The sequence below is a fragment of the Carassius auratus genome, chromosome 19 (assembly GCF_003368295.1).
Source record: "Carassius auratus strain Wakin chromosome 19, ASM336829v1, whole genome shotgun sequence".
NCBI classification, from domain to species: domain Eukaryota; kingdom Metazoa; phylum Chordata; class Actinopteri; order Cypriniformes; family Cyprinidae; genus Carassius; species Carassius auratus.
In genome coordinates, this window is record NC_039261.1 from 26,632,152 (window position 1) to 26,647,989 (window position 15,838).

The 15,838-nt window shown below is 37.8% G+C and overlaps 3 protein-coding genes across 3 annotated transcripts; 2 read left to right on the forward strand and 1 right to left on the reverse strand.

Moving 5' to 3' along the window:
• The first annotated feature begins 1,657 nt into the window (after window positions 1-1,657).
• LOC113120026 (claudin-4-like) lies at window positions 1,658-3,802 on the forward strand. The gene has a single exon (XM_026289840.1). The coding sequence runs from the start codon at window positions 2,704-2,706 to the stop codon at window positions 3,388-3,390; it is 687 nt and encodes a 228-aa protein (XP_026145625.1). The 5' UTR covers window positions 1,658-2,703; the 3' UTR covers window positions 3,391-3,802.
• A 560-nt stretch (window positions 3,803-4,362) lies between these two features.
• airim (AFG2 interacting ribosome maturation factor) lies at window positions 4,363-5,995 on the reverse strand. The gene is made up of 4 exons (XM_026289841.1): window positions 5,496-5,995; window positions 5,249-5,428; window positions 5,012-5,130; window positions 4,363-4,612 (listed from the first exon to the last, which is right to left on the reverse strand). Exons 1-4 carry the CDS (start codon window positions 5,762-5,764, stop codon window positions 4,572-4,574), a joined length of 609 nt encoding a protein of 202 aa, XP_026145626.1. The 5' UTR covers window positions 5,765-5,995; the 3' UTR covers window positions 4,363-4,571.
• A 131-nt stretch (window positions 5,996-6,126) lies between these two features.
• cdca8 (cell division cycle associated 8) lies at window positions 6,127-9,523 on the forward strand. The gene is made up of 11 exons (XM_026289839.1): window positions 6,127-6,254; window positions 6,369-6,469; window positions 6,549-6,677; window positions 6,836-6,873; window positions 6,969-7,041; window positions 7,132-7,196; window positions 7,573-7,655; window positions 7,762-7,857; window positions 8,157-8,286; window positions 8,369-8,455; window positions 9,247-9,523. Exons 2-11 carry the CDS (start codon window positions 6,376-6,378, stop codon window positions 9,277-9,279), a joined length of 828 nt encoding a protein of 275 aa, XP_026145624.1. The 5' UTR covers window positions 6,127-6,254; window positions 6,369-6,375; the 3' UTR covers window positions 9,280-9,523.
• The last annotated feature ends 6,315 nt before the right edge of the window (window positions 9,524-15,838 follow it).

Sequence of the window (15,838 nt, forward strand, 5' to 3'; positions counted from 1 at the left end):
CTGAGGTTCAAGAAAGGAAACCTTAAGTCTAGTTTTATTGATATATTGATTTTATTGATATATTTATTAATATATATAATCAATGGAATGTTTTTAGAAATGGCTTACATTTAAATCCACTAGATGGCAACACTTACTTAGATCTTCAAGGTAAACAACTTCACTGTTGTGATGCAGCACTATTCAGCTTAAATAGTTTTCCTTGCTAAATGTTTATGAATGCATTTCATATATTGATGTATTAATGGAACAGAACAACATTTAAATTCCCAGAAAATCTTAGCAGCTTTGGTCACCATTGATGTTTATCATGTGGTAAAGTGCAGCTTGGATGCTCTACTTCAAACAACTCCTTTTGTGTTCCACAGTAAATAGTAATTTATTAAGATTAAAATGATTCCCCCCGCCACACACACCCACAATTAATTTATTTATTTTTGAAAGTCATTTGTGAAGTGTATATACTAATGGATACTTACAGATCAGCTGTTGATATTAAGGTGTTCACATTTCTTTATTATACAGTTTGCCTTTTTAAAAGCTGCATTCTTGAATGAATTCTACTTGAGCTTCATTGTGGGCCATCAGTCATTCGTCTGCTCTCTCTCTCTCTCTCTTTTGTGTATACACTCTCTCATTTACTATGTCCTGTGCTGTTGTCATGACCACTGTTGCCAAGGAGAGGCAGCCACAAGAGAAAGGAAACTAAAGCCAGTGATCTTGTAGCCGTAATATTTAATTCATCACCTTAGACGCTAACGCTTGCATGTTATTGAGCAGAATGAAACAAAGGAACTGGGCAAAACGACAAAAAAACACAAAGCCTTTGGAAACATCTTAGTAGTAGTTGCTTAATTCTCTTAATGTAAGTTACAGTTTATATAGACCAAAAATAAATAAACTTACAACACCATCGATTCATCTTAAATCACCTTGCAAGGTAACCTTATATTGCTGTAATTTGATCATTTGTACCTTTTGTAAAATATCCCTTTACAACTTGACAGCCATGTCAATTCGCACTTCTGCCTAAAATGCTGTTACACTGAGAGTGCTTTTGAGAAGACGTGCATTACTGATGTTCTCCATCACAAAAAAAGGACAAACATACTGTTTCAAAGTGTGAGAATTTTGGTGTTAGTCATCACAGTCGCCCTCAGAAATGCCCACAACCGCAAACATCCTCACAAGCCTACTCTTTTAAAGCAATTTCTATGTCTAATTAGGGGAATGGCAAACACTCTTTTGTAGCCTTTCAAAAGCAATGAATGCTTTGAGACGTATCGTTGATGGCCCCTAGATCGTCTTTGTGTTAACTGATCCACTAGCAGACACCACTCTTGCCCTCCATCCTCTGTCTCACTCCATTTCCCTTTATATCCTGTCATCCATTTGTTTTCCTTTCAGGATGAGAGTGGCTTTGCTCAACAGTGTTTCTAAAGATTGATGATAGAAGCACACTTGAAACACCTCTGTTGCTACCCAGTCCGGTGTTGCCTTACCCGAACAGGTCACACCAATTGAATTTGATACTGTGACGTAGATGCAGTGGCTGTCAAAGATGGATTACTTCCAAGCACCCACGAATGTCAAACAGAACCTAAACAAGAGTCTGAATGATGGCAAAGGCCCTCGTAAATTATCCAACAGTTCGGCCCACCCAATAAGCGATTTGTACTCTGACAGAAACCAACCAACCCGTGAAGGTTTTGTTGCAGGGATGAGGATGCTGCTTTTGTCTTTGTCTATGTGGCCTGAAGCACAGCACCCTTTTTTGTGTCTGCTTTTGATATGACGAGCATCCAACCTAAAGAGCTTAAGAGGACAACGTATTTACTTTTGGCTTCTATCGGCACAGGTGTCACATCTGAAGAACTTTTTTTTTAACTTCACACGAAACTGTTGGATAATTTACGAGGGCCTTTGCCATCATTCAGACTCTTGTTTAGGTTCTGTTTGACATTCGTGGGTGCTTGGAAGTAATCCATCTTTGACAGCCACTGCATCTACGTCACAGTATCAAATTCAATTGGTGTGACCTGTTCGGGTAAGGCAACACCGGACTGGGTAGCAACAGAGACACATGTCCCAGTGATAAGAGCAGATCTTTCTTTACCGAGAAGACATACTAAGTCCACCACACATTAGAGTGGTGCGAGACCAACTTCTACCCTCCGGACGTAGCCTGTGATGGTGGGACTCTCACTGAAGTTCAGTCAATCCCATATGGGTGAGTTAAGACAAGTGGCAGCAGTTCTTCAATTATTCATCACTTCAAAGGAAGACCAGGCGAAAGTGTACACTACTGTCTGAGAAACCAAAAGACAGACTAGAACGTGGCTGAACAAAACTTGGTTCCAAGAATTTTGAAAGACAAATCCTAAGAGGTCTGGCAAGGATCTTAGACTTCTCGCAGAAGATTGGGACCAAATAACAGACTAGAACAAAACTTTGCTCTGAGAATTTAAAGACACTCCGAGAAGTCCAGCAAGGAACTTTGAAGGGGGACACGAGGTGGACTGACAAACATACAGTAAGACCAGAAGAAGGACAGACCAAGTCTTCTTACTGAGGATTGGCAAACGTGCCAACCTCTTTGTGCAAGGAGGGCTGAAGCTATTATCTATAGTTGGAGCATCTGCAAGCGGAAAAGTGTCGTCGAGTTTGTGGCCCGAGGAGGCGTGGTACTCAGAGGGTGGTGAGATGGTGAACACAGGTATGCAGCTGATCAGCTTCACCTTTGCTGTGACAGGCTGGGTGATGGCTATAGCAGTGACCGCACTGCCCCAGTGGAAGGTCACGGCCTTCATAGGCAGCAACATCTTGACCTCCGAAATTATTTGGCAGGGGATCTGGATGAACTGCATCTACCAGACCACCGGCCATATGCAGTGTAAGACCTACGACTCCATGCTAGCTCTACCGCCTGATATCCAAGCAGCACGAGCGCTGATGTGCATTGCTATCTTCTTGGGCTGGTTGTCCTGCACCGTTTCTTGCTGTGGAATGAAGTGCACCACCTGTGCCGGGGACGATCGCCATGCCAAGGCTGGCATAGCGCTGTCCGGTGGGGTGCTCTTCATCCTGACGGGCCTGTGCGTCCTAGTGCCGGTTTCCTGGACAGCAAACACTGTGGTGCAGGACTTCTACAACCCCAATGTTCCCCTCCAGCACAAGCAGGAGCTGGGTCAGGCCATTTACCTGGGATGGGCGGCAGCAGTGATTCTTATGATCAGTGGGGCAGTGCTGAGCAGTACCTGCCCACACATCGAGAGAGGAGGGTACAGACATGGATACATAGGCCGCAGTTTTGCAAACTCCAGGCCTTCTGCTCCTGATCTGCCGAAGCCAATTATCACCAGTACCCAGCCTCTTAAGGCGTATGTATGATAGAGATAAAAAATGAAAGAAAATGTGGGAAGGTTTGGCTAAACGGATAATGATTAAAGGTGCACTCAGTGATTTCTGTTTCAATGGACGGATGCATTCTGTGTTACTGTCAATCTGATGATCATGGCCATATTTGCCATTTAAAATCCCATTTATCTGCTTTTTCTGTCATTTATTGTATATCGGACACATGTTGGTGCTGTTCACTCCAGCTCCTTTGTTAAATTGTCTGTAATATACAGATTGTATTTATTGTTATATTGTTTGGTTTGCTTTTGTTTAGATGTGTTTTTGTGTTTTTATGTTTATGTATGTAAAGCACCACTAGTGGCACCAAAATTGAATTATAATTTGCTATTTGTTCAGTGGAAAATTGGCAAAACCAGTGCTGTGAGTTGAACTATTAGTTAGTCAGTGGTAAAAAAAAAAAAATTAACAAAAAAAGAGTATTTGAAAACTTTGTAATAAATTCTGAGTGCACCTTTAATTCAAGACAATCTGGTATCTAGAATTTGAAGCAAAGTGTATTAGTAATATTTGTGGTAGTATTGCAGTGGGTCTACGGTTTTCAGAAACATCCCTTTCCCTTGCTGCTTGTCACTCAGTCTGCCTATTAGTGTATTTTCTCATATGAAGGCATTTAGATTTTTTTTTTGTCCAGTAGTATTAACTGTGGGCTAACTGAAGTCTTAGGTCCATTTAAAAGTGGCTTTTTCATTTATTTTTTTTGGAAATGGTAATCTATCTTCTGTTTTGTAGACAACTGACAGCACACCCTGCTGTCCTTAGAAACAGTACACCCACTTCTAGTATGTTGGATTGATGTGTTCATTGTGTTTTCTCTGTATCTATTTATTAAAATTGTAAACTTTAACCATTTGTGGAAAAAATAAAAACGAAGTGTGATGTGACATTCTAAGACAAGAGTGCATTTGTTTTATCAATATATATATAAAAATACATAAATTAAATAACCACATTTATTAAAACAGACCACAGCTCTTACAATGATGCTAATATTCAGTCTTTGGCAAGTCAATGCCCATCACAAAACTAAATTAATCCAGGAGTCTTGAGGTCCAACATTACTATACAGCTGTCCCTTTTTAAGGATTCTTCTTTGCCAACTGAGAACAACAGCCAACACAGGATATGGAAATGACTGGATAAATAGCTGACATTCATTCAGTCTCCATGAAAAATGAAACTTGACACAATGCATCTAAAACACAGAAACATAAATGAACACAAAATATATAATTAGAGACCAAAATCTGTCATTTTACTGTTGTATATAATTGTACATATCACATGTACATACATTCTAATGTATAATTCTTATCAAATGTCACACAACAAACAAAATCTATGATTAATAGATGCAGCCAAACTATTACACAGTATCAAATCCTCTATTTACACCTGGTATCGTTATATTAGATGTGTTTTATTATTGCCACTTGTGATAAGAAGGGAGCATCACAAAATGTTCTGGACCGCTGTTTACATGTGTGTTTAGTTCCAACCACTTGTAATCAGATCACCCAAGACAGACATTAATACCAGATGAAAATGGGGCCAAAGAGTGTAACCTTATCTACACTAGGAAAAGAGGAAATACCTGCAATTCTCTCCTCTCCACTAGCTGAATGCAGAGATTCCCATCTCTTTGGTGCCGTTTCCATTAACGTAAGGTCACTGGGTATCAGCGCCTGCAGGAGGTTCCTTCTCTGCACTAATCTGACCAAATGAATTTAGGATTCATTGCAAGACACTGCATGTAACAAACTCACAGAGAGATGAAGTATCATATTGATGTCAACAGTGGTCATGATGAGGAATGAGACGTAAAGGATACTGTAGGCGGTAACAGCGATCTGCATCTTGAAGCCACTCTAACATATCTGAGATGGAGGGACAGATGGCTGATCTGGACACACATCCAGCAATGTCAAGAGTGTCTGTGTTCTTCTCATAGAACTGGAAAACAGCAGACACCTGTTGACTGATGGCATCTCGCAGCCTCTGAAGAGCATCCCTAGAAATAAAGACCAAATGAAGCATTGTTTTTATGTACATTAAAATGACAATCAAACAGTACTTACATTTTCTCAGCTAGCTTCCCCAGAACTGCATCCACAGCCAGTGACAGTTTGTAATGAAGGCGTTCTTGTAAACTCGGGAAATTGGCAAGAGGTGTATTTGCAATCTGAACGTTTTTCAGTGCCTTCAGTTGCACTGCAAGGTTTCCAAGAGAGCTCATGAGAGGTTTACATTCAGCTAATTCACTGTCCCAAACGCTTTTATTCGCTATTAGCGTTTCAAAGCATTTTTTGAGCTGTTGGTGCAATGATAATAAAACAGCACTGGACATTTTATTTTATTATTTTCAAATCCTTTTCAGTGACAGAACTTGAGAAACACTGTGAACGACGTTCTTTTACATTCATATATATATATAGATTCATATACCTATACTAAATGCATCTATTTCAAAGATTTAATATATTAATCAGACTATGAAAATATTTAAATATGTCTGATAAACTACAAATCACATCTGTGAGAGCGAATAAATAGTTCTGTTTCCATCGTAAAAGTACATGTGATAACTGCGAGGCGCTCCTTCCGGGAACAGGCATCACCCAATCCGCTTGTTTCTTCTTTAGCCGTGCGAGTAAAACACTTAACCATTGGTCAGACTCTTCGTTTAAGAAAGGCGATATCTTATTGGTCAGAGCACGAAGCGACATGCATGCTGATTGGCTTACTGGCGTAGTAGCGTTAATTTGAAAAGGCTCTTCCTAACTGCCGAGGTCCGCAACAGTGAGAAACACAGTTTCGACGTAGACCGGGTTATTAGAGTAAGAAAAACAGAAATGCTCTTTTTAAAAAATTAACTAGATATGTACCCAGTACTAATATATATAAGCGTAATCGCCGTGGGGTTGAAGAAATGTATCGTCTTTGTTTTTCAGGTTCATCATGGCACCGAGAAAACGCACCCAGAATGCTAAAAACAAGAAGAATCCCAAAACACCGAAACTGGAAGCTTTTCTGCTTGATTTTGACGATGAAGGTAAACTTTGTCGCTAGTGTCTGAATACTATTTTTTTCGTGTGTGTGTGTCCATGCGTTGAAAGCTTCACTCTCTGTAGTTCATACCATTGTTGAACGACTGAAGGAGAAGACGAACAATCTTCTGAAAGATGCAGACAACCTTTACAAGACCGCTCTGATAAAGCTTCCCATGGCAGTGAGGAAACTGAACTGGATCGAGTACTGCAGTAAGGATTTTCCTCTTTGTTTATGTCATTTGTGATCATGTGTGTTTTTTGACAAATGGTCGATGTAGCCTTTGTTAATATGGGGTAAAATAGCATAGGAAGGAAAACCTATCTCACATGCTTTGGTATTGTCTCATGGTTCTTATTTTAAACTTCAGATATAGAGAAGCCAAAGTCCCCAGTGGATGATTCAAAGGTACTTGCATTAAACATGTTTGTTCGTCCATATGTTTACATGTTGTTAAATCAGTGAATGTTGGTCTTGATTTAAATTGTTCTCTCTCTGATCAGGTGAGGGAGGAAGCTGCTCAAGTTGAGCTTGCGATTGCCGAAAATCATGTAATTCCGAAGTTTGCTGCCAAAGGTACATTTAGCATTTTTACATTTTGCCTGTCAGTTTGTAAAACCTTCTTGTATTTTCAAAACTAACCTTCCAATTTTATCTCATTTACAGAAGCCAAGAGTGGTGCAAACTCAGAAGATGAAAACGTGGCGCCCCTTAAGTCTGCTGTCAAAAAGGTTTGTGGTAGTATGGTCTTTGAAATCTACTTAGTAGGACATTCAAATCATGTTGAAGTTAATTTATTGACAAAGATAAGCATGTGTGATTGCAATATCTGTCTAGCAGTGGAAAAAAAAAAAATTTTAAACCTCGACTTTTGAGGGCAGTGTGGTTCATGTTTACTTTGACTTTTACATGTATGCATTTGGTGGAGGCTTTTATCCAAAGCAACTTACATGGCATTTGTCAGTATACACTGTATCGTTTCAAGTATTTTCCATGCATAACCTTTATGTTGCTAGTGCCATATTCTATTGTTTGAGCTACGGTTATGTTAAATAAAATGTGTATAGGAGCCTGACTCCCTTTCTCTCATTCATATGTCTAATGTAGAAGAAAGTATCAAAGAAGGCCCCTTCTACCTCAAAGAAGGCCAGAGCTCTCTCCATCAGCAAACAGAGTAACACCATCCAAAGGTAAAGAAAACGTACAATCACCTAAAATTAAACACAGATTTTGTCCTAACAGTGTTCTCTCACAGCATCCCAATATTTGGAATCCATATTTGCTTTTTGTACATAGGTCTACAAGAAAGCCTCTGATCACCCCTGCTAGAAGTTTACTTGAGTCTTCAATCATTGGCGCCACTCCGCTTATCACACCACGCTTTGACCCAAGGTAAATGCTTACACATAACATTATGTGGCTTTGGTTTGTGACTTGCTTGAATATTCATAACTTTTTAATAATTTATTGACTTTCACAAATGGCACATTTACAAAAAAAAAAATTATATCTACAAAATCCCATTTAAGTATAATAAAATAGATCTAGAATTACATAGTCCCCATCTATGAAATGTAAACACAATTTTTGCACCCGTAAGGTCAAAATAATTAAAGGTTTTCCAAGCTCATCCGATTGATGACCTTTTTCTAAGGGCCATTTGTGTAAATTTCTTTTCTATTTGTCATCAGATTGCCCAAGACTCCAGCACTGAGGCTTCCACATCACAGGGAGAAGGTGTACAGCATGTCTGTTAATGGCTCCCCTATTGTTGGCAGTGGAGAGGACATTGTCATCAGTGTCCCCCTCGGAAACGGAGAGGTGGGTGATCTGCTGCCGCTACTAATGAAGTAAAACACATTGTGTATGTATGCATACATGACATGTTTCTTTATCATTTCAGTGCATTCAGCTGCTGGCCAGTGAGATGGACTCTGTGGATCTGAGTCAGCTGGATGAGAAGGCCTTGCGCAGTATCAGAAACCTGCAGGTATGTGTTGCTGTCACTTTTCATGAGGTCATATTGGTATTCCCATACATTCCATTGAATTAATAGGAAATCGTATGAATTGAATGAGAAATCCACCTAACAAGTCAGTGTTTTTAAATCTGAAGTACCCCTGTATATTTGTACAATGCAGACACCCTCTGCATGTAAACGGTTATTTGTTTAATGTCGAGAGTTTCCCCTGCTAATTAGTTATGTTCATGTAGATTACAGTAGTGAACATCAGATGAACATGATAAACATCAGATGGACGAGATCCTCAATACATGTATAACAAATGACAAAGTGCTCATTCTGAAATCTGAATAAAGATATGCTTTGAATATATTTTGATATAGAAAATTTAACATGGAAACGCTAATGCTAGTAGAACGCCAAATTTGTGTGATCTCGGAGTCTGCAATAGATTATTCAGAGAAATAACTGCCTACATACAGTACGGACTTAAAAGCATGAAACTAATCCAGTGTGACTGATTCGCTTCAGATCGGGTGATTTTAGGTCAGCGGTTTGCTTGTGCCTCAATGGTTCTTTCTGCCGGTAGGGAATAGTAAGATGTTTGCAGTTTAGAATGCAATGAGCGATCCAGTCATTATATATACACGGTAGATCAGTGGTGATGTGTTAATTCTAACTTCTAAGAAAGCATGGCTTTTTTTTTTTTTACTGAATTGATTTTAAATTAAATTTACTTTAACAGTTTTTATAGTGATGCCACCTTCTAAATCAGAATAAAATAAAATAACGTTTGTTTTGTTTTTCCCCCAATGCAGAATCGTCTCACAACTCTGTGTGGAACAAAGTAAACGCACCGTCTCCAGTTCTGTGCAGCACACTGCATTCTAATCTCACTTCAAACTATCAGCATTGATTATTAGTTTTTATTTTGTATTATAACAGTGTAGATTTTACTTTTTACTTTCATGCTTATGTGCTGTAATTTCATTCCCATTAACTTTTAAAAGGTAAATGTAAATAATATAAGTGGTGGTCATAATCTGTGTTGTGAAGCCTTTTGTAAATATGACTCTTAAATCCCATGATTCCACATCCCCGATGTCTCTTGCTTTTCCTTGTCCTTTTGTTTTTTTGAGTTTTTTTTTTTTTTTTTTTTTTTTTTTGGTGGATAATTAATCCACCATTAATAAGTATATGGTAACCAGTAGGTGTCAAGCTCTATATAAACAAGAAAGGAATAAAAGCCAAAAAAGCTGTATGATGGCAAAGGGGAAAAAAAATAGTCAATAGTGTGGTGTAGTAACTGATTACAGAATCAGATTTAGATTCAGATTAAAGTCCATAATAAGATTCCAAAAATGTTGTGCTTGTAATTAGAGTATATTATAATTTAAAGTGCTTCTAATCAGATTATAGTTACTTCTGTGGATTACATATTCATACAGTGGCAGTAAATTATGGATGTCTGTACAAAAATGTTTCACACCTGAAAGACTTTGGGGGTGTCATTGTTTTCATGTTTCTAAATGTTTAATGCAGGACTTCCCTAACGTTGGCAACTCTTAAAAGATTAGAAGATAATATTTCAAAAATGTAACAATATATTTGCATGTTTACAGTTTTCTGATGTTGGTTAATGGCAACAATACCATGCAGGTAAACAAATACAATATTTACATTAACAGTGTTCAAGAGTTTTTGAACTACTTTTATTTAAAATTATGATTTCCGTATTTCCAATTCACTCTCTATTGACTAATACATTTTCTGATGTTGATTGCAAAAAAAAAAAAAAAGTTTTTGTCAATATGTTTAAATCAAGTTTGATAAAGTAATCTAAAAGTAGTCAATTACATAACCTAAAATAAGTTTGGGTTACTAACTACAGAATTCTTAATGCAATCCGTAATGGGATAATTGTTTTTTTATAATCTACCCAGCTCTAATCTCTGATATTTCAGTCATAGTCAAATGATTGGTGAAAAGAATCTTAAGTTACATACACATTTAAAACAAACATAGACAACAACCTAGATTAAAATAGAACATGGAATGCAGTTGATAATATATTTAGCAACAGAAATTTTTTTTTTTTTTCCAACTTAAAATATTTCTAAAGTTGTCTATATGTATGTCTATGTATACTATAGTGCAGTTTGTAGGTAGTTCTCATGTTGGATACCTGGCCCGCAGGATGCTTTTCACCGGCACGTTTAAATGTGTGTGTGTGTGTCTATATATGTATATGTGAGAATTATAAATCTAGTAATTCAGGAGAGGAATTTCTGATGTGTTCTAAAGGATTTCTTTAAATTAACATCTTAGAAATACAGAAGTCATCTGTTCTACAGTATTAAACTAGCTTGCCCTCTGCTGGTTGCAGTATAAAACATTGATGACAGGTGGACTGACTGAGGACAAGTTTAAAATGAAATTGGCTCAATGATTATAAAAAAATAAATAAAACACTGCCAGTCCTTCTAGCTGCTGCCTGAAGCCAGCTGGAGAAAACATGGACTGAATGACTGTGAATAGCTGTCTTGAGTCATGACAAATAGAAAGCCAATAGGCCTATGTTCTGTGAAATAAAGTGGAGTATGTTCTCTCTAATATCCATGAGCATGTTAGTTTCATTATTGTTAAAACTGAACAGGAAAATTTAAATTTTTGAAGTTTAATTATTGAATGTATGAATTAATGTATTTGTTTGTTTATTCATTGTAGTCTGTTGTATATTGCTCTCTCCTAAACAATCAATCAAACCAAGTTTTCTGTATAAATGTAAATATATTTTTAACACATATCCCTTATATATATAAAATCATAATTCTATTATATATAAGTATTATTAATTTTAAAAATTATACTTCTATTTCATTTGATTAATTTTCGTTCCTGAATATGTGACATCCGCTGGGTTACCAGTGTTTGTACGTCGCTAGAGGGCAGTGCGCACATATCCAAACAACACTATTGTGCAGAGAATCGTCCAAGGACAAAACAGAACAGCTGACTGCTGCACCTTTCCAAAGATCTCGGTCCGTTTACTCATTATTAGAGTTCAAGAGCTTTAAAAACGTTTTCCTTTTTTTTTTGTAAAAAGTTATTTCAGTTGAAAAAGAAAGAGAAATAGGCCTACCTAACAAATGAATTACAGCTGATACACAGCATGCCTTCCCTCCCTCTCTCTCTCTCTCTCTCTCTCTCTCTCTCTCTCTCTCTCTCTCTCTGCCTCCTGCAACAAACAGCCCACAGTCTCCTCTCTTCCTCCGTCTCTGACCTTCAGGGTTGGGAAAAGCCAGTAAAAATGCATCCAATTAGTGCTTGTTAATGCGCTGCCCTCATTACAGGAGAGAGCGGGAGATGAGTTCAACATCAGCTCCATACTGAGTCCTGTTGCTGCTAAACAGCTTCTGGCAGGCTGCGTCTCCTCCAGCACATTCATTCATGACATATATGTTCTACATCCGCTGTAGACAAACTCACTGTGCCATTAAAGATCAGTGCTGAAGAACTGTGGCTTTATGGGATTGAACAGATGCTGTACTCACTGAGGCGTTGAGTTCAGATCCCCTGTTAGTAAACGTACGTTAGCGCACCTGCTTCATGAATCACATTCACACTGCTGTTATGCTTCAGCTATTGAGCTGGAAAATATTTTGCACCCTAGATACATGACTCGATTTACAGAATAATACATGCTGATGTAGTCCTTTGGACAAATAGGCCCTGTCCCAAATAGCGCTCTGGGTATACAATCGTAAAGTCAGAGTATTTACAGCCTTGCTAACTGTGTTATCCTTTTAATCTGAGCTTCCATATTTTCCCCCCTAAACTAAATTTGTTTTTCATTACAAACAATTGTGCATCACATCAGAGCCTTGTTTTCCACACATGCATCATCACCAAAAATCCAGAGGAGACGGGTGCCTAATTAGGCAGGGGGATGGAAGAAATTGGCAAATTTGTGGGTAGATGGATTGCCTTGGCACCGATCTCACCAGCCAAATGAATTCCTCTGTCTGCCCTGTCCCCTTACGAGACCATCCGTCAAGCGGGTCCACTAATCGATTTATTCACAGCATCTCAGTCTGCCACAGTGGCACTTCCTTCTCACTTAGTGGAGCTAGAATACAACCACACAGAGTTTGTATGGTGTTGTATGAGTATATGGTTATTTTGGTTCATTGGAAGCATTTTGAATTGTGTTGAATATAAACGGTAAGTAGCTTGCAGTTGGTTGAAATTTTACTTCGTACTTAAGCTTCCACTATATGGATCATGCTTTTAAAGGGTTAGTTCACCCAAAAATGAAAATTCTGTTATTAATTACTCACCCTCATTTTGTTCCAAATCCTTAAGATCTTTGTTCATCTTTGGAAGACAAATCAAATCATTATTAAATCAAAGAGCTTTCTGACCCTGCATAGACAGTAATGCAACTGACACATTCAAGGCTCAGAAATGTAAGGACATCATTAAAATAGTCCATGTGACATCAGTGGATCAACACACTTGAGTGTGGTGCTGCTGACACAGGAGATGTCTGTTTAAAATAAATGCTGTTCTTTTGAACTTTCTATTCATCAAAGAATCATAACCAAAATCACAGTTTCCACAAAAATATGAAGTAGTACAACACTGATAATAATAAATGTTTCTTTAGCACCAAATCAGCATAGACTATTGGAATGATTTAACTTTTTTATCATCCCAGGAATAAACTGGATGTTAAAATGCTTTCAAACTGAAAACTGTTATTTTAAATTGCAAGAATATTTTAAAATATCTACGTCACAATATCACTAAATCTAGATATCTGAAAATGACAATGTTTAATAATTATTTATTTTTAAGTTTTAAAATGTTCGCCAACAGAATTTGGTTATACTTTATTTTACAGTGTTCTTGTTACAGTGTAATTATACATTTAAGTACTGAGTAATATTAATGAACTACAAATAGGGTTAGTATTAGAATGATGGCTTGGTGTAGTGATGCTGCATGTAATCATGCATAATTTACTGTTAATATATATATATATATATATATAACATAACAAGGACACTCTAAAATAAAGTGTTACCCAGATTAGTTTTTTTTTATTAGCGCAGTTGTTCACTCACAGTTGTTTAAAGTGAGAAGTAAAACATGTATTGTGACGTGTGAAGAAAAATAGTTAAATATCCCTTTGAGTCAGCCATATTATTCCAAGAATGTTTAGAATATAAATTACACAACTGTAGTTTCCATCACATAATAATAATAATAAGCACAATACGTCATTTGAGATGTGCTGGAAATGCCACTGTGGTGGGAATGTTCTTTCTGAAAGAAGGACCAAAAATGACAGAATTTTCCTTGTGCATGCATATGCTCGGTTGAAGATCGTAAATGTAGAGCTTCAAAAATATGGTATGGTGTTTCATAATTGTAAATTAAATAAATCGGAATTTGTGCTCTGCAGTTAACCCATCCAAGTGCACACACAGCAGTGAAGAAACACACACACACACACACACACCGTGAACACACACCCGGAGCAGTGGGCAGCCAAGGCTGCAGCACCCAGGGAGCAGTTGGGGGTCTGGTGCCTTACTCAGTGGTCTCACCTCAGTTGTGGTATTGAGGGTGGAAGAGAGCGCTGTTCAAACCCGCGAACTTTGGGTTACAAGTCCGACTCTCTAACTGTTGAAATGTGTGTTTATTTTCTAAACGTCCAATTCTAAATCTTGTTGAGCTCAGTAAACAACTACTGGTTGCCATAGAGACAACCCAATGGTTTAATTATGTGGTGAAATGTCTTGCCCATTTGATGACCTCAGTAATTATAATAGAGCCTGACGTTCCCATAGATCTGAGGCTGATGATACTGCTCCAGTCTGGGCACGTACCCTCTGCCAAATGGTCGGAGCCTTAATAGTGTTTTGATGGGCCACCCCTCTGTCACCACAAACCCGAGGTGGTGCAGAAACAAGGACATCTGCTGCCAGAAAGTCGTTCTCCTTTACAATCGACTTTGCAAATGAATGTAAAGGAGCCGTCTGCAGACTCTCAGGACATGTTTTGCCCTTTTGGCACGTCCAATATGTTGTTTTATCTGTCAGCAACACTGAATAAGCCACGGAACATCAAAGAGACAGAGGAAGGCCCTCAGAGCTTCTGATACAGTACAACAGAGCTCATGCTAATACTTCTATGCCAGCCTCGGTCTCCGAGGACGTCCTATTATTTGAGAAATGTGAGCCGGGAGCAGGCAAATTAGCATTGGTTTTTATTTTTTTGTCTTATATTTTGCGTAGGTTTGGATGACAAACCTCCTTACCTTGACACTGAGAATGAAATTAGCTTAAAAAAAAAGTACTTGCAGTCTTTGAAAAAGCTAAGTCTCGTTAGGTCTGCAATTGGGCTTTGGTTCATAGCCCTCTTTCTCTAAAGTGCCTCAATAAAGTCTATCACCTTATTTGCAAAAGTAATATGGCCCAGTGCGATCCCAAATTACATATAAATGACACAGCAAATTGGAAAATTAGGAGAAGAGGGAAGGGTAATTTGCAAGCAAACAGGGTAAAACCAATTTATTAGGAGAGAAGAGAAGAAAAATAGCCACAGCTACTGTCGTCCATAAAAACATCAGATTCTCATTCAGACTCGCAGGTTTATCTCTGAAATCCTCCTTGGGTCAAATATATGAATGTCTATTACCATTGAGAAGGATGCAGTTTAAATTAAACTGAATGATTTTGTGATTAGTTTTGTCTTTTTTTTTCTTTTTTTTTTGTCAAATCTGAAGGAAAGGCCATTAGTGTTTATTCTTACTGTGTTCTGTCACTTGTGTTATTTGGCACTTGTCCTTCACCAGTCATGCTTCTAAAGCAAGGGTCAGATGTCAGGTGAGGACACGTCCATCAGAAGCTGAAAGCATCTTTTAAATCAGCTTCAGAGTAACTTCATAATATAGCACCCAAAAGCATTTAGATATTCACAGACCTGGTGTTGTGAAAAGGGTCTAGGATAAAACTTTTTATACAATCAAATTTATACATTTGTACAGTATAATGGTTGGGTTCAGCCATCATTTATGCAATTTTCAAGTGCATGAAAAAATAGCCTATATATGTGTGTGTGTGAGTGTGTAGGTACCTGTTATTCCCTACATTGTGATCAAAAGTTCCCACAAGTATAATAACAGTATATATAACAGTACATTTTGACCTTGAGGGGACAGTTTGTTTTGGTCACCATCAGGAAAACAGCTTATAAATCATACAGAATTAGGTGCTTTGAAAATCTAAAATAGCAGAAAGTTTCTTGTGAGGGGTAGGGTTAGGGTAAGGGGATAGAAAATACAGTATAAACAAAAATTATTGAATCCATCATACAATACACATAAAACCAATGTCTTAT